The sequence below is a fragment of the Perognathus longimembris genome, chromosome 12, assembly GCF_023159225.1.
Source record: "Perognathus longimembris pacificus isolate PPM17 chromosome 12, ASM2315922v1, whole genome shotgun sequence".
In the NCBI taxonomy this organism is placed as follows: Eukaryota; Metazoa; Chordata; class Mammalia; order Rodentia; family Heteromyidae; genus Perognathus; species Perognathus longimembris.
Genome location: NC_063172.1, coordinates 16,454,384 through 16,473,744, shown reverse-complemented (window position 1 = coordinate 16,473,744; position 19,361 = coordinate 16,454,384). Strand labels below are relative to the sequence as shown.

At 40.6% G+C, this 19,361-nt stretch overlaps 1 protein-coding gene across 7 annotated transcripts in view; it reads right to left on the bottom strand.

Moving 5' to 3' along the window:
• Samd12 (sterile alpha motif domain containing 12) overlaps window positions 1–19,361 on the bottom strand; it is a 380,057-nt gene that overhangs the window by 213,295 nt on the left and 147,401 nt on the right. For all 7 annotated transcript variants that reach the window (XM_048358515.1, XM_048358513.1, XM_048358514.1 and 4 more), the window contains one exon: window positions 1,372–1,501. In XM_048358515.1, the coding sequence (XP_048214472.1) occupies window positions 1,372–1,501 (130 nt within the window). The remainder of the gene's footprint in view (window positions 1–1,371; window positions 1,502–19,361) is intronic.

Below are 19,361 nucleotides of genomic sequence, written 5' to 3'. Positions count from 1 at the left end.
ATGAACATACTCTGAAAATCTCCAATGAAGTCCTGCTCTAGGGAGGTGAAGGATCAACCTTTGACTGCAAGCTGCAGAATAAGAACTGCCAAACAGACACACTTCTGCTTAACGCATTCCTTTCAAAGTAAGAGGAGCGACTTACTTTCCTGAACAACAGTTCTCAGACCAAAGAAAAGATTTAGAAAAGATTCAGGACTCTCAACATTTTAGAGCCCAGAAAGTACTCCTTCCCAGTCCAAATTTCCACTGCATTGTTTGTGAAGGAGTTGAGAGGGGTTCATGCAGGAAGACTCTCAGAAACACATGACAGTACTCTTGATCCATGAGGTGTGGGCATATTTGCTTCACCACCCATCCCATCCCTTGGCTAAGAGATTCGATCTGAAGTGGCTTTGCCGTCCTATATTCTATACTATTTTCTGCTTCCTGATCTCCATATAAATTGCACAAATATCCTTGATCTAAATAGAGTCTTCTATTTCTTGTGCCCGTGAAGCTTGAAGTCAGGGCCTCATGCTCTCATTTGGCTTTTTCTGTTCAAAGCTGGCACTCTACCATCTAAACCATACCTCTACTTCTGGCTTTTTGCTAGTTAATTGGAGATAAGAATTTCACAGACTTCTCAGCTCTGTGTGGACTTTGAATTGTGATCTCAACTTCCTGAATAACTAGGAATACAGACATGAGCCACCTGTGCCAAGCTTCTAAATGGAGTCTTAATTTGTGCCTTCAAGGTATTCATCTTGGGGCAATGAGCTATTATATTTCACTTCAGAATCTTGAACCATCACTGGGTATGGACATAAGAGGGTTATCTTCAGGGAATTAGATGGCAGAAGGACAAGAGTGGATACACACGTATGACTCATCAATTAGCAAGTCGGTAGGGGGTCTGGGAATGTGGCTTAGCAGTATAGTGCTTGCCTAGCATGCATGAAGCCCTGGGTTCGATTCCTCAGCACCACACAAACAGAAAAAAGTCATTATGCATTAGCTTAATAAAAAAGTATTTTCCTAAGTAGAATATCTTCCTATTTGAAGATCCCCTATATAAATCCTGTTACCAAGTTGGTTTTTACGATTTTATTTTAGTTTTTGGTCTAGCATTGGCCTGCTCTTGTTTCATCTAGGATTCCCCACCACTCCCCTGAACATAACTGAATACTCAAAATCCAATTTCCGCTATGAAGCATTTAATTGTTGTTAAGTATCACATTCCATGAGGATCTGGAGATTATCACGACCTTTTGAGTAAACCCATGTCAGAAAATTCCAGCAGGAAGATGCTGTTTTACTGTGCGGGTGTGGGAAAGGTCACTTTGCTGGGGAGGGAGTGACGGACAGTATTTTGGGCATTGCATACTTTACCGGTTATGTCATGTTGTTTGAATGACTCGCTGTAGATCTGATACTGATTTGGACAATGTTTCTTCAACCACTTGCAGACATCCTGCTGGGTCCACAGAGCCACTGGCTTTGACAGCTTCACCGTAGCTGACTATAAATAAAGAAAAAAGGAGGTCTGTTAATGCCAGCCTCGGGCCTGGAGAAGCAGTACCACCTAATGTCCTAGAGTGTGTAATAAAGGCTATCGCTCAGACTCCTTGAAGATAAATTTCTGGTTCCTGTCCTCCTCCTCCTCACCTCTGCAAACCTCTTCGATATTGTTAAGGTCTTATGACAAGCTCTAGCAACCATTAGATAAATGAGTGACAAAGTTTCAGATAATTACAGTCAACAGATCATTCTACCTAATAATTCTACCTTCAGACAATTCTACCTAAGGTATCAGATGTCATGAAGCAGAGACATGGCTTTTTGTATGTGCCCCATTGCAGGGGTCCCTGCACCCCGGGCGCTCTCCCGACCAGCTGGAGAGGCGAGGAAGCCCACCCCACCGAGGGTGAACCCAGAACAGGTAATGAGCCGCGAGTGGCTCGCAGGCAGCCCAACCCAACCTTTCTGCCCTGGTTAGACAGTCAGTCGACTCGGGAGAAGTTCAAGACTGCTCTCCGTTTATTGGTGCGGACCGGATCTTAAGTATGGGCAATGGCGGCAAGAAGAGGAGGGGTGTAACATACCTAGCCAGGGGCTATTATGATTGGCGGTCCGAGCTGTCAGTCAAGGGCGGAAGGCCATGGGACCTCCTACGGGGCGGCCTAAGTCTACAGTCACTATAGCAGGACCACCCCCAGGTTACTGCCAGCTGCCATCTTGCTGCACATGGTCTTAAGGCTGGGAGGCGCGGCCATCTAGAGCCGCCTTTCCAGTTCCGACCCGGAAGACAGGCAGGGCTAGCTGGGATCCCTCTTCCGGGAGGCGGTACAAACACACCCCTAGGGACTGAGGCAGGTGGGGCTCTTCAGGGCCTCACTCCTGGGAGGCGAGGCAATAGCCACACACCTCCGGGGCACGAACAGGCAGGGTCAGTCGGTGCGTCCCACACCCCATAAATTTCTGATTCACAAGTTAGTAAACATTATAACTATTTCACTACATAAGGACTTACAGTAATTTATTGTACAGCTCTAGTAACTATGTTATATGCTGGGAGAGGAGAAGCAACTGTCACTCTGTGTTCTCAAGGGTGCCTTGCACTTAGTAGATGTTTGGTGCATATCAAAGAATATGTGAATGAGTCAATGAAACAGCACAACTTTCACTGACTCAGTGTTTACAGACCTGTATCACTGAGCAGCAGTAAACTTCAGGTCACTTTCTGGCTACTTTCTCTACAGCATCCATGAGGCTCCTATCCAAACATGTGCCTTGTGGCTGTTGGGTCTTCCTGGGAAAAATGGCCCCTTGTCCTTTGCTCTCCCACTGAGCACATATGGCCCTCTCTATAAGGCTCCCCCCTCCCACCCCATGAGGATCTATAACCCAGGTAACTGGCACACCTGGGGGTAGAGCCTAGGTCCCCTAGGCTCTGAGGTCTCTTCCTCTAGTCACATGCTCATCTACCCAGGTCATGCTTCCTTTGGATGGGAGAGGTTCCCAGGCTGTGAGGTCACTTCCACATCGTTGCTTTAGCCACACCTCCTCCAGCCCTCTCCCTATAAAACCTTTGTCCTTGCCTTAAGTCATCACCTCTGCATGCCTGCATCTCATGTGGGCCAAGGTTAGGTTCTGCTAATAACGCTCTACTGCCTGAACCGTGTGAAGGTCTCCTTCCTTCACACCTTACAGAACCTGTCTCTTAACAGAACCTGGATGTGCCTTGGTCTTTTGTGCTGCCAGTGATTTTCCTTCTTCTTTATGAAGTTAAGAAAACATATTATTTTCCTAATTTTGATGAGAGACAAAAATCTTGGACAGAGAGAGTGCAAATGGGAGGGTTTTCATTGTTGATGCTTAGTATTGTTTTTCTTTATGTTACTGTCATTGCTGTTCCTTTGCATAATTAGCTAGAATTTAAGAATCTTCTAGGTAGAAATGCATTTACCACCATGTTTTACAAGTCAGCACGCCTGAAGTGGGCTCTCTGCTACTCTAAAAACTTGCCCTCAGATTAACTGAATGAGTTTCCAGCTGACACATCATTGCCCCAAAACTCCTGCAAGTTTCTTGCAAGTAAAGCTAATCACATTTTTTTTGAATACTCCTATAAACCAGTCACAGACAGTCGTAAATTATGAAGGCAAAGGCAGGAGGATGAAGTTGCTTATATATCAATATATTAAACTTCTTTCCTCCTGAAAGGTCATTCTTTAACTTACTAATTTCCTCAGGGACAGGAGATTCTACACCAAGACTAGCACACTCAAATGGGCTTCAGGTGGTGACTTACCTATTTGTGCCAAATCTCCTTATCAGACCACCATGTATGCTTTTGCTATACATTTCCCTAAACATAGTGATATAAACATAGTGATTCTGAGGCTAACCCTCAAAGAACTGCCTTACTTTCCATTCACAGCACATTCTAATCAAGTAGTAATTTTGTATTACTTGCTTGGTCAGGGATAAACTCAAAGCTCACGACTGTATGCACTTAGAGAAACAGGCATGCATATAAACTGGTATAATAAATGAAATGGAAGATAAGAATTTTCACCATTAACAATCACTGTTTAATCTACCTCTCACTCTGTCTGTCTCTTTCTTTGTGCTAGTCCAGGGGCTTGAACTCAGGGCCTGACCCCTGTGTTCTACTTGAGCCACAGTTCCACTTCCAGCTTTTTTGGTAGTTAACTGGAGACAAGAACTGGACTTGAACCGTGATCCTTAGATCTCAGCCTCCTGAGTAGCTAGGATTATAAGGTAAGCCACTGGAGCCCAGATACTTAATGGCTTCTCAAGCAAAAGGCCACTCAAGTCTGGATCCTATGGATTAACTGATTCTTAGCCTTGGTTATATTATGAAATTTCCATTAGTTTGCCACATATATACTTGTGAAGAGCCATAATGACTCTCCTATATGCTCTACTTACTAGATTCCCATAGCTAGTCTTCATTTGTCCTGCCTACTCCTGTTTTACATGTACTACCTGGATAATCCTTCTTCATACCTCCTTCTCATCATCATTTCCCTTACCCAACTGCAATCAAAAGTTGGAAGTGAATACCACGTCCTGGCCGCCTAAAGACCTAACCTTAACTTCCACATCCAACTTAGAACAAGAAGTGTGTTTGAAGAAAATCCATGAGCTGAAGGTAGGAACTGGAGGAGTTCCTTCTACTGGTCACTTTTCCTGGGCCTTGCAATGTTCATACTTGTTTTACATTCATCACTAGGTGATTTCTTTGTAATGTATTCTCTTTAAAAAAATAATTTCCCCTGCCCCCCTCTCCACAGTAGGGGTCTAAAACAAAATAATAGCTCATACAGCAAAGAGAAAGTATTTCACATTTTCTAGGAACAGTAAACTAATAAAAAAAAAAAAAACATCTTGCCCAAAGGCAAACATTAAAAAAACATTTACCCAGTTTTCTTTCCCCATGTTCACGTCTACCACATCATTCCTGGGTTTACAACCCTGGAGACAATTTTGGTTTATTTTGCTGCCCCCCTGAAAGAGGCCGGAGGCAGTTTATTATTTTAACCCCTATGTTTTGTGACACCAAGCAAATTCCAGACATTTCCTATCTGAATCAAGGCTGGCTTTCGGTAGACAAAAATGAAATTGCATTTCAGATGCATTTATTTTCTATTTTTCTGAGAGATATGCAAAACAGAAAATTGTAAATTTTTTTGCCAATGATTCTTATTTTAATATACCCTCATATGATAATTTCAACTTGTTTTATAGTCATTTCAAATTTGTGTCTAACCAAAAAAAAAGAATTCTAAAGCATTACATTTTAAGTTTTTGAAGGTAAACTTGAAGCTTTTGTGTTAAGTAATGAAATAATTAAATGGTTTCAAGAAGTCTGGCATTAAAGGAACATATACAGTGCCTTTAAAGTTAATTTTTATTTAATTTACCAAGTAACTTGTCTTTTTGCAATGTAAATTCTCTTTTAGTTTGCTGGGCCTTGATTTATAAAAGAACATGGCAATTTTAGGTTCCTGACTGCTGCCCAAACTTTAGACTAGGTGAGTTTACATGGGCCGAGTTGGTTAATTGTGAAAAAGTAAAGAATACTTGGATTGTTGATATCCATTGACAGAACAGTGAGCTTTATGACCAAATGTCAGAAAGTGGCACGCAAATTTTCAGTATCTCATTATAAGCCAATGTGTGCAGGCTGTGAGAACTGCTTTCCTTACTATTACGTTTCATCCTTTCCTTTCTATAGTTATTTTATTTTACATTTTTACTATCATTAAGTAGTTGCCTATTATCTCTCTTTATTACCTATTCCTGTTATATTACTGAAGATTGTAGAAAGACAAAGTTGAGGGAAGAAGGATGAGGAAGAACCACACATTCACCTACAACAAATTATCAGTGTTTACTTCAGCAGCTTTTAATGTTCATTCTTTGGAAAAAGAGTCTCTGAGTATCAGAAAGAAATGCACTAGTCCACAGAACACTCTGTACTTGACACAATTACTATTTAAACATTAATAATGCTTATTCTGTCATTTAACGGCTTCTTCAAAAGAAGTGATTAGAAAATTATGAAAAGGCATCTTACCTCTTAGTTTTTATTTCTAGAATCACCTTTTTAAATTTTTCTTTGTTTGGTGCTGATCATGGGGCTTGAACTCAGGGCTTGGCCACTGCCCTCAAGCTTTTGTGCTTTAAGTAGTGGTCTACCACTTTGAACCAAAGCTCTACTTCTACCTATTGGGTAGTAAATTGGAGATATAAATCTTACAGACTTTCCTGCCCAAGCTGGTTTTGAACTGTGATACACAGATTTCAACTTCCTGAGTAGCTAGGATTACAGGCATGAACCAGTGGCACCTAGCTTTCGATTCACTTTGAATATTCATCCTTGGATTTGGACCAGAATGTCTGATGATATAGGAAGCTCTTAAATGGCTTGCCTCCCAAAGAGAAGGCATCTCACTGCTAGAAAGTATGAAGGTAAAAGAAAATGTACTTTCTCTTAGGCAAATCAAAGAAACAAATGTGCAATTTCACATCTTCCATCTTAAACAGCTGTGTAGTATCACCTGAATTATTTTTGTGTTTCCAGAACTGTGATTCTCCTCTCTTACCTTAGCAGTACTCACAGGTCTGAGGTGGCAGGAATGGGAAGAAAGTCCCCTGATGATTCCTTCAATGAAACACCATTAGTTATTCTACCCATTCTACAAAAGGGTTCTGTTGTACACCATTTATTTTCCATTCTCCTGTGCTGGACACGATAGCTCTTTCATATTTCCTTCAAAAGACAGTATCTTAAATGTGCTTACTACAAACATGGAAATTTGAAATGAAAAAAACTAAATCTATTATTACCAAGTCACACCACTGGCTCATGCTGAACTTAGAGGAAACCTAAAACTCTTGAGGGTTTTTTTTTTCCCCTAGTGAGCTTGGACTTCTATATTTTATTTTTCAGACATCCATCATTTGAAATCTCTAATAAACATTTATTTACCTGGCATCATCCATATTAAACAAAAAGAAAGCTTGTTGAGGCCTTCAAACTATAAGTCTGATGACCACTGTTCTAAGCCATCACATTATATGGTATCATTATAGAATAAAAGGAGAATTTGGCCTGAGAGAAAATTTTCCTTTAATTTGCTCTTATGAAGTTTTAATGATAATCTTGATCATTTCCATATTCTGGGAACCACAAAACTTGAGTAATTAATTGGTTCCAGTTAAAATCTAACCCAGGAATACAATCTACTTTAATACATCTATAATAGTGGACAGGGATAGATCTGAACTATGATAAACACAGGAACATATAAAGGTAGGTGTGTGTGTGTGTGTGTGTGTGTGTGTGTGTGTGTGTGTGTGTGTTTAATTTACTTCACTTGGATAATGACTAATTGTCAGTGTCCTACTTGAAAACGACTAGTTTTCTCCTTTCCTTCCTGTCTCTTTTTTGTTATATCAAATTTAGGAAAACAATAATCCAGTTTCTAGAGTTTCCTTTGAAAATATACAGCTTTTAGCAATCAAGCCCTGCAAAACAGGTCACTCATTGCTAATAAGCACTAATGGCTTAAAATGTTCTTTCGTACTCAAATTAAAGTCAGATTTCCATTAACTTAAAAAATCCAAAATAAATGCCTTTGCCACCCATTATTTTATTTCCATTTCACATGTCACATTAGTGCTCTCCATTGTGTTGTGTGGCTTATTTTTCTTACCATGATATAGGTTGATGAATACCAAATTACACCCCTACCATAGTCTTCTTCCCAAATTATAGAATCCTATATACACTGACACCTTCACAGATCCATTTACATATCCAAAAAATAACACTTCATACTCAACATGTCCAAGACAGTCTTCCCATTCTTCCCACCAACAGTGTTCCATCTGTTCTGTTCAGCATCTCATCTGACAGAAATGCTCCTTCGACAGAAACTTCTTCCTATCCATGAAGCTCAAATCTTGGGATTTGCCATCTAATTCACTCTTTCTTGTATGTTCCACATTCACTCTATCGGAGAAAACTCAAGGATCTACTTTACAACATTTTATCACCACCAGCACTACACAATCCTAATTGAAAATGCTGTCATGCCACACCTACATTCTTTGCATCTGACCACACAACATATCTAATGGGGCATTCTCCCTTTCTTTGTCTTCATTTAAAATCTTTAAAATGGTACACAAAACCCCACAATTTCTGGCTACCCAGTATCTTCAATGTCATCTTTTATAAACTTTCACTACTATATCCTGCTTCATAGCAACTGTCTCCTTGTTGTTGCTAAAACATGCCAACTAGGAACACTTCTCATTTTGTCTAGAAGGTTCTTCTACTGACATTGCTAATCCCTCTTTGCCCTTGCTCAATTTTTCTCTCATGAATGCCTATTTTGGCTTTCTATTTAAAAATACAATGATCTACCACTTCATGCTTCCCAGACTCGAACCTCATTGCACTCTTTCTCCATAGAAAGTGTCACCCAGCATACTCCACAAGTCACTTATTTTATCTACTGTTTATTTTCTATCTCTTCTCACTTCCTTGCACCCCACACAAGGGTTGAGCTTTTTCTTATTTAAAAAAGAAACCCAAACTTTAGACCAGTTCCTGGCACAAGGCAGGCACTCAATAATTATCTGTTGAGTGAATGGAAGAACTGTCTTGCTGTCATTATATATCAAAGCTCCTATGTCCTTTGAGTGTCAGAAAACTGGTTCAAGTCCCAGCTTCACTTCTGACATTCTCAAGTTGGGACTAAAAACAGCCTTTCCTCCAATTAGATTTCCTTTATATGGAGCCAGAAATACCGAACCAGTCTAGCACTATAATTCTTAGCAGGATAGCTCACATCTCAAAGCCTCAATCTTTTTTTTTTTTCTTTTCCCTTTTCGACTGACACAGAGTGATAGGATAAAACAAGCTTGGCATTTGGACTCAAGCAGATCAGGAATGAAGGCCAGCTCTGGCATTCACTAACACAGTGGGCCCCAGGCTTATCACTGGATCTTTCGAAACATGCTTCTCCATATCCTGAAGATAATTCCTAACTTGTGTTCTGTGGAAGGATCAGAAATGGTTTATCTAAAGCACTTAAACAGGGCCTGCCACATGCTATGCATACAGAAAATACATTTAAATTTGTTGTATGGTATTACCATGCTCCTGGGTTGGGATTCTGCAGCCTGATTTGAGGAAACACAAGAGTGGCGTGGAGGACATGGGCAGTCTTTGGCGTCCAAGCAACTTGGATTTTATGCATGATGAGGTATACTCAGCTCAGTCTTAATGAAATACAGTTAATATGAGAGGAAGAAAATAAAAGCTCACCAGTATGCCAACAAGCATATGCAACAAGAAAGTGAGAGGATACAGTAAAGATAAAAAAGATAGCTAAAGATACCACATTATAGAAACAAAGGGATAGTCTTTCTTTTTTTAAAAATGTATTTATTGTTACTGTAAAGGTGATGTCCCGAGGGCCTATGGTTACGTAAGTCGGATAAAGAATACCTTTCTTTTTGAACAATGTCTTTATTCAAGCAACTCTTCCTATAGGAACTACACAAAAAATGCCATGGGTGCTCCTTGAGAATCAGCCAGCCCATTTCCATTTCCTGGGATGGGTCATGACAAAATATTCTATCCCACGCCAAAAACACAGTTTCATTTCCCAGGTATCTCATCAAGATACTTATATCAAGATACTTATAATGGTGCACTATCTTGCTCGAAAGCCATGAGGGGGATGTTGGAAGGCATAGTAAGATCTGCTGGCAGCTAAATGGATGCTTCTGGGTCTCCGGGTTTCACACACACACACACACACACACACACACACACACACACACACACACACACTCACAGAGGGAATAAACAGATGCATGTGTACAGGCCAGGCCATCAACCAGAAACAAGATGTCTCTGGCATTCTGGATAGCTCTGGTTATCAAGGCCTGCTCTTCCTATCAGCTTAGATTTTTTAGCCTGTCAAGAGAAATATGGAGGAAGAGAATCACAATGCACTCTGTGTCTGTTCTGTTTTAAATGCAGAAAAAAAAATCAATCACTCATCCACACCTTTCAGGAATGAAGTGAACGTAAGGCACAAAGGCACAAATGTAGTGCGTATGTGTCATATAAACAAACCCCTCTGTGAATATTGGATGAATAAAAGCATAAAACAAACAAACCATAAAAATGGTTGTTTTTCCTTTTCTTCTTCTTCATCATCGCCATCGTTGTTGTCATCATCACCATCATCATCATCTTACACTTCTAGAACAAATTCCTCTGGCATAACCACAGTAGATCAAGGCAAACAAAAACATTTTTAGTGCTAAAAGTTCTTGGTGCAGTATGACTGTAGGGCCTCACTCATATACTGGCATCTATTTCTCCACCTCCTGAGTCTGAGGCACAAGGAGGAGGCAAGAGGTTTGCTTTGACAAAAAAAAAAAACAAGACTGCAGTGATGTTAGGTGAGCTGAATTCCCAAGGGAATGTGTATGCTTCTAATGTTTTCACTTTTCTAAATCCTTGTGAGGGCATGTGTGGCCACGCCTGACCAGATCAGGCTTGGGAACATGATGGAAGGCCATTCTGAGACCATTCTAAATACAGTCTTAGATACAATGCAGCAACAGACTACAGGAAGAATTGTTCTGAGAACTTTAATATTCACAACCACCTTTAAAGCACTTGCTGAATCTAGTTTATAGAGAAGCAGGCTCAGAGATGCAAAACAGCTCATTCAAGGTCTCAGTGCTTGTGAATTTCAAGAGCTACCCGCAATCCAGGTCTGCAGTAAAGCTACAGTTGCTGCTTACTACCTTCATACCACTTTAGTGTGGTGAACAGGGTGTTGAAATGAGACTCACAAATGTGAACTAATCTTACAGAGGTTCTCAGTAATAGGATGCTTCTTTAATGGCTCCATTAATATAAATTTGATCAAAGACAACCCTGCTTTTGTCCTAATCTGGGCTCAAATCCAACATGCAGCCTCTATTCCAGGGTCCTTTGCACACTCCTTGTAGAGGAAGGAGGCACATCAACACTACATAATAGGGTAGTGATGATCTTCTTCCCTCTCTCTTTCCCTCTCCCATTACCAGTAAAATAAAATGAGAATATCTACTCTTTGCATGTAATGGAAATGACAGTCAAATGAAATAACAAAAAAATCTGAGTGTTTAATTTGGAGAATTTATAGAAAACAGAAGGCTGGTTGACCTTAGATGGGTGACTTCAATGTCTCTCCCTATGAGCCCTCCAGACAAAGAGGCAGTTACAAAAATGTTATAGGGGTGGTGTTATTAAACAGATGGAGATGTTGGAATTGGAGGAGCCTAAAAATTCTAGAATCTGTGGTTGATCAGAGCCAGGTTTGCAATTTTAGTCATAGGCTTTAACAGTGAACTTGAGTTCAAAGTTAACCCCATGCATTCTCAATGACAAAATAGTTTATCTCTAATTTAGCCAAATAATGCATTAATTCAATGGGGGCTGTTATGGAATGAATTCTTGTGTTTCCTCAAAATCAGTAATGTTGATCCCATAGCTCTCAACTTGTATTTGGCAACAGAGGCCTTTAGGGAAGTAATCAAAGTTAAATGAGGTCATAAGTATAGGCCTTAATTGGTAGAGGGTTCTTCTGAGACACCAGAGCTTGCTTGCTCACACTCCATCTCCCTCTGTTCCATTCCTCTTCCTCCCCTTCCTCCTCTTCTTCTCCTTCCTCCTCCATGTTCTCTTTTTCTTACTCTTCCTTCCCATACCATAGTGACAGAGTAGCCATTTAGGACTGTGATCAAATGCATTTCTGTTGGTTAAGCACCCAGCCTGTGAATTCTGTTATGGGAGGTCAATCTAACTAACACAAGGGAAAACTAGTTCAGAGATGGGTTTATTCAGACAAGTAATCTGAAGATCAAAGAACAACAGGGCTTTGAAAATCTCATACCAACATATAACCAGGAAGAGGATAAACTAGCTCTGATCAACTCCAGATTCTAGAATTTTTAGGCTCCTCCAATTCCAACATCTTCATCTGTTTAATAACAACACCCTTACAACATTTTTGTAGCTGCCTCTCTGTCTGGAGGGTTCATGGGGAGAGATGTTGACACCCAGCTAAGGTCAACCAGCCTTCTGTTTTCTATATGAATTACCAGATAACCAGAATAGATTTCTCTTACATATTTACATTTGCTTTCTAAAATACAGGCTTTGATACAATTAAAAGTTTTTACTGAGGATTTACTTCATTACTCTAATTATGTTTATTTTTATAAACTGACCATGTCTATGCTTTCATCACTATGATCACACTCTTCTAAGCAAATAATTTATGTAGTAATAATTGAAGCAATTTTTGCTTCTGTATTATCCTGTTTATTTTCTATTCTTATTGCTAGCAAAGAAAGTATGGGCAGATTTTTTAAAATAGTAAGTTACATAAAAGATCTTTTAGTGAAAACTCATGTCTCTTGTTCTATTTCACTCTCCTTTCATCAATGGATGGATCCAGTGATGAATTCCAATTGTGAATGATTGGGAGTGGTAGACTGCGGATGTTGAGGTTGGGTTGGGGGAAGGTCAATGGGACATGCCTATATGAAAGGTATATTTCACCCTGGCCCTTTCCTGTTCTTCCTCCCTGTTGCTGGCCTCCATGAAAGGAACAGCTTTCCTCTGCTAATAGTGTGCACAATGTTTCTATTGGCTAAAGGCTGACGAGAAACACAACCAGCTGAACTTGGACAGAAACATCTGAAACCGTGAGGCAAAACAAATCTTTAGTCTTTTACAATTATTTCTCTCAGGTGTGTGTCACATCCATGAAAAGCGGAGTAACACAAGGGGCAAACTCTCCATGGTTTCCATGGATTTTTTTTTTTGTACCATTAATTTATCACACTTTGAGAATAATTAGGGCATAAATGCTAATTTTCTCTTGCCATTTATCCTCCCAAATGTTTACACTTGATATTATTAACTATTCTTCTACTGATCATTTTTGTAACCTTAATATATTTAAATTTACATGGTTTTCCAAATCACAGTGCTGCTATTAATTTTTCTTTTCTTTTCTGCCTTCTGTCATCTGCAATACTACTTTTATGTTGCCAAGGTTAATGACCTATTTATTCAGTCCCATAACCTTGATTTTGTCTGCTATGTTATGATTGTAGATTGATTTAAGTTAAAAATCAATAAGCAGCATTTACCATATTATGACTGTGTAAACACTGTTCAAACGCTGCATCAATTAGTCTCGTTTGGATTATTTTTTTTCTTCTGTCACATTCTCAGCAGTCAATGTCATTTCCACAGAAAATATCTAAGAAGTTTCCCAACACACAAAGCAAACAGAATTTTTATTTTATATCTTCTAACAGTTGCTTAAAATCATCCTATAGTTTATTTCATATTTGAAGCAAATATTCATATAAAGTTTTGTGGTCTTTGTCATAGGCAGCTTCCTTTTCTTCTTTATTAAGCCTCAACATTTACAAAAAATTAGAGTCTTTGTTCATCAAATCCCCTTTCTGCTAAAGAACTACATCTAAAATCCAGATTAGATTGGCTGCTCCCCAGATTTGCTATTTAGGGGCTTCTTAGGATTCGCCTCCATTGCCCCCCTGGATTAGTGGGTGGGTGGATGGGCAAACAAACTGCTTTCTGGGTCTCTCATTTCCCCTTTCTTAGCTTATATACTCTTTTTGTTGGAACACATTTGTAAGTATACAGGCTTGTGGGACATAAATATTCTCAGTCCTCATGTGTCATAAAATTTAAAAAGAAAACATCTTTCACCTTTACTCTTTGATTTCTACTTCCAATTAATGGTATGAGAAGACTCAGGTAGTTTGATCCTTACTCCTTTTCCTTTTTGTTAGTTTTCACTCCAGGTTTAACGATTTTTTTTGTTGTTGGTGGTGATGTTGTTCTTTTATTTATTTATTATTATTTTTTACTTTATTAATTAAACAAAAATTTTTGACAAGGTGTTATGCACACAGGGGTACAGTTACATAGTAGGGCAGTGTGTACATTTCTTGTGATATCTTACACCCTGTTTTTCTTTCCATTCCCTAGGTCAGGTAGACATATATATAATGCACAGTGTACCAAGAACATATACAGTAGCCACGTGGCCTACGCCAAAGAAAATTCACCTAGGGCTTTAAATGTAATGTTGACAGTAGATAATATGTCAACAATAGTCTTATATGAATGTACATACATAGCTTTTGAGCTATTGTGATCCACTGAGAGGTCAATTTTTGACCTTTATATGTTGAGTAGTTGTTTGGTTTTGGATACATAATGTAGGGTCGCTGACCTACACCTGTGGGAAATACCATTTGACAAGAAATTTTTGGTTTCGCAGACCTGGTCTCTACTGTGTCCCCCTACCCCCTCCTTAACAGTCATATATCAAGGAGATCATGCCCCTTTGTTTTCTGTGTTCTAGGCTTGTCTCACTCAACATTATTTGTTCAAGTTCTGACCATTTCCCCGCGAATATCAATATTTCATCATTTCTAATCGCTATGTAGTATTCCACTGTGTATAAGTACCATATTTTTTGGATCCATTCATCTATGGAGGGGCATCTGGGTTGTTTCCATATTTTGGCTATTGTGAATTGTGCAGCGATAACCATGGAAGTGCAAATGTCTTTTTGATATCTTGGGACCTGTTGTTCAGGATAGATGCCTAGGAGTGGTATGGCTGGGTCATAGGGTAGGTCTATGTTGAGCTTTTTGAGAAACTTCCATACTGTTCTCCAAAGTGGTTGTACTAATTTGTACTCCCACCAACAATGGAGAAGGGTTCCTCTTTCCCCGCACCCCCTCCAGCATTTGTTGTTGCCTGAGTTCAGAGTATAGGCCATTCTAACTGGAGTGAGGTGGTATCTCAGGGTTGTTTTTATTTGCATTTCCTTTACTGTCAGGGATGTTGAATATTTCATCATATGTTTCTTTGCCATTTTTATATCTTCTCTTGTGAAGTCTCTCTTTAGTTCTTTGCCCATTTCCTAATTGGTTTACTGGGCTTGGAGGGGCTTAGTTTTTTGAGTTCTCTGTAGATGACAGATATTAGGCCTTTGTTTTTATTGTTTTGAGGAATGTTCCATCTATTCCTGTTTTCTCCAGAGCTTTTAATAAGTATGGATGTTGTATTTTGTCAAAGGCTTTTTTGGCATCGACTGAGATAACAATGTGATTCTTGATTTTAGTTCTGTTGATGTGATGAATTACATTGATTGATTTACGGATGTTGAACCATCCTTGTGACTGTGGGATGAAGCCTACTTGGTCATGATGTATAATTTTCTTGATCAGTTCCTGGATCCTGTTAGCTAATATTTTATTGAGGAGCTTTGCGTCTGTGTTCATTAGTGATATTGGTCTGTAGTTCTCTTTTCTTGTTGCCTGGTTTGGGGATGAATATAATATTAGCTTCATAGAATGAGTTTGGGATTTCTCCCTCTGTTTCTATTTCACGGAAGAGTTTGAGGAGTATTGGTATTAGCTCCTCACTAAAGGTTTCAAGGAATTCGTTGGTGAATCTGTCTGGGCCTCGGCTCTTCTTTTTTTGGGAGGTTCTTGATTACCCTCTGTATCTCGCTGTACGTTATTGGTTTATTTAGTTGATTTATTTCTCCTTGGATCAGTTTGGGCAGTTGATACTTCTCTAAAAATTGATCCATTTCTGTAAAATTATTGTTTTTTAGTGAGTAGAGGTACTGGAAATAGTTCCTTATGATTGTTGGAATGGTGTGTGTATTTGTTGTAATTTTTCCGGTGGAGTCCCTGATTTTATGTATATGAGTCTCTTCACTTCTTTTTTTTGTAAGTATTGCGAGGGGTCTGTCAATTTTATTTATTTTCTCAAAGAACCAGCTTTTAGTCTTATTTATTTGTTGAATGGTCTTTCTATATTCCATCAGATTTATCTCTTCTTTAATCTTTGTGATCTCTCTCCTCCTAGTCATTTTAGATTTGATCATTTCTTGTTTCTCCAGTTGTTTTAGTTTCATCGTGAGGTTATTCACCTGCTCTGTTTCCATTCTTTTAATGTGAGTGCTGAGGGCGATGATCTTGCCCCTCAGTACTGCCTTAGCTGTATGCCATAGGTTTCTTTGTGATGTATCTTCATTGTCATTGTGGACTATGAATTCGTTAATTTCATCTTTAATTTGGTCTGTGGCCCAAGTGTTGAATAACAGCATGGGGTTTAGTCTCCAAGAATGTGTATAGCCTCTGTGGTAACCGTTGTTATTGAGGGTTCCCTTTAATCCACTGTGATCAGATATAATACATGGGATGACGTCAATACTTTTGTATTTGCTGGGTTCTTTGTGTGGGCTATGACTGAGAAGAAGGTGTACTGGGTCTCTTTAGGGTGGAAGATTCTGTATAGATCTGTCAGATCCATTTGGGATATGGTGTTACTTAGGTCCTCAGCTCCCTTGCTAATCCTCTGGGTGTTGGATCTGTCTCTTGGAGAGAGTGGGGTATTAAAGTCACCCACTATGATTGAGTTTGGGTCTATCTTGTTCTGTAGTTATGTGAGAATTTGCTTGACATATGTAGGGCCTTTTTTGTTCGGTGAATATACATTTATCACTGTGATGTCTTGATTCTGGATTTTTCCTTGTATTAAAATGTAGTATCCTTCTTTGTCTTTTTGAGTTGATTTTAATGAGAAGTCCAGCTTGTCTGAGATCAGGATGGCTACTCCTGCCGTTTTGGTAGGTGCATTTGCTTGGAAGATCTTGCTCCATTCTTTCATTCGGAGCCTTTTTTTATCCCTTGCTGTAAGATGGGTCTCTTGTAGACAACAGATGGCAACTTTTTGTTTGCGGATCCATTCTGCCAGTCTACTCCTCTTTATTGGAGAGTTTATACCGTTTATATTTAAAGAGATCAAGGATAAGAGTGTTTTTTCTCCTTCCATTTTCCTGTTAGGCTGTTTTTCCTCTCTTTTTTTTTTTCTTGTCTTTAGTGAGCTGTTCTTTCTGTTGGGCTCTGGCTATTGTAGTTTCTTTCTGTTTCTGTCTGTGTGTCCTGTATGATTTCTGTTGGGTGGGGTTCCCCTCTTAAAATTCGCTGCAGGGCTGGTTTTTATTCACATACTCTTTTAGATCCTCTTTGCTATGGAAAGATCTGGTTTTCCCCTCGAATATGAACTTTAGCTTCGCTGGATATTTTATTCTAGGTTGGCAGTTGTTGGCCTGTAGGACTAGGATGGTGTTCTTCCATTCTCTTCGCGTGTGGTAAGTTTGTGTGGAGAGGTCTGCTGTTATTCGGATCCTCTTCCCATTGTAATAAATTTCTTTCTTCGCTTTGGCTGCATTCAAAATTTGCTCTTTATTCTTGAGATCTGAAGTCTTGATTATTATGTGCCTGGGGGAGGCTTTTCTAGAGTCTGGTCTGCCAGGTGTCCTATAGGCTTTGGTTACCTGGGTGAAGTCCCTTGTGAGACTGGGGAAGTTTTCTGCAATTACTTTAGTGAAAATATGTTGAAGCCCTCTGCTCTGGTATTTGGCTCCTTCCTCTATTCCAATTATGCACAAATTATATCTCTTGTCTTTGTCCACTAGCTCTTGGATTAGTCTGCCCTGGAGCTTTACCGTTTCTTGGAGTGTGGTAATTTTCTGGTCCTTATCGGTTTTATCATCATCCAAGAGAGAGATTCTGGATTCAATATGGTCAGTTCTTTGTGCTGTGGATTCAAGTGTGGAGTTTATGGATGTCAGAGAGCTATTTATGGTTGCCAGATCAGCTCTGATCGTGGAAATTTCTTCCTTTAAAGAGTTGTAGTTTAAATCTATTTTTTCATGCATTTCACTTCTCAGGATGTTAAGGTCTTCTTTAAACGAAGGTTTGCACTGTATCCATTTTTGCTTCCATTTCTTTCTTGGCTTCCTGGAGGTCCTTCAAGACTTTCACTCTAAACTCCTGGAATTGTTTTCTGATTTCGTTTCTGAGGCTTTCCATCATTTCTGCTATCATAGCCTTAGTTGTTTTTTTATTCTCCATCTCCTCTTTGGTCGTACTGCTTTTTGGAGCTGGCAAGTTGGCTTGCCCTTTGATGAAATTTGTTATATTTTTTTGTGATTTGCGCATCTGAAGATCTGTGGGTGGCTTCCCTGGATTGGCTTTGTGCTGGTTCCGCTGGTCCGTCAGTGGGAGACTTGTTTGTGTCCTGGCTCTGGGTTTGAGTTTGGCTGTTGAACCTTACTGCCCAATGGGTGAGCGTGACCTTCTCAATTGTTGCTGAGGTAGTCACCCTCACTTGTGCCCGCTTGTGCGCTCCCGCAGTGGTTTGGGCAAGAAGTCCTCCTGCTGGGGGGGCTAGCATGCTGGCCCCCACTGGCCCTCCAGGGGGCGCATGTGTATGCACTCTAGGGCTTCCTTTGGGGTTGTGTTGCCCCGAGTTGTTGGAGGGTGCTTGTGTCCTCTTGCAAATTTGCTGGGGACAGTATGCGTGGGCCCCAGCAGGATCAAGTGCCCGGGCGCCGGTTGTTGCTCGCAGACTCTCTGTGCCTCTGCCGTGAGGGGGGGGCGTGTGTTCGGGCCCAGGTGACCCTGCTGTGCTGGTGTTGCTCACCAGCGAGCCTGGGGCTTCCAATGCCTACCAGTCCCCAGGCCCCTGCTGGGGAGGGGTGGGGCCAGTGCGGCCAGGTTCAGACGGCTCTGCTGGGGCTTTGGGGGTGGATGCCTTGGAGCTGCTCTGCCTCTGTTAGTTCCTGTGTCCTCCCAGAGGTCTTAGCCACCAGCTATGGAGCTGCTTTATTCCCTCGGGGTAGGGAGGGGGAGGGAGGGAGCTCTAGCTTCTTTGTAGGGTTTGGGTCTCTGCTAGTGCTGGTCTCCTGTTTTTTGTGTGGGGGGGTGTCAATGGGGAACTTACTGGTCCTGGGTTGAGTGTGTGTCCCGCACTACTGTGGGATTTTCGGGGCTGTGGTGCTGGGGTGTGGCAATTGGTCGTTTGGTGGTGGCAGCCCCGGCTCTCCCCGTCTGTACCTTGGGTTCCCCTGCTGCTTATGTCTGATCCTGGCCGTTCGGTTCCGCAGCTCTGGTGTCTCAGTTGGTCTGCGTTCCCCCTGGGGTCCGTGGAGCTCTTGCTGTCTGGACTCTGCACTCCTGGCGTGACTTTTTTTTTGGCCAGTCCTGGGCCTTGGACTCAGGGCCTGAGCACTGTCCCTGGCTTCTTCCCGCTCAAGGCTAGCACTCTGCCACTTGAGCCACAGCGCCGCTTCTGGCCGTTTTCTGTATATGTGGTACTGGGGAATCGAACCTAGGGCCTCGTGTATCCGAGG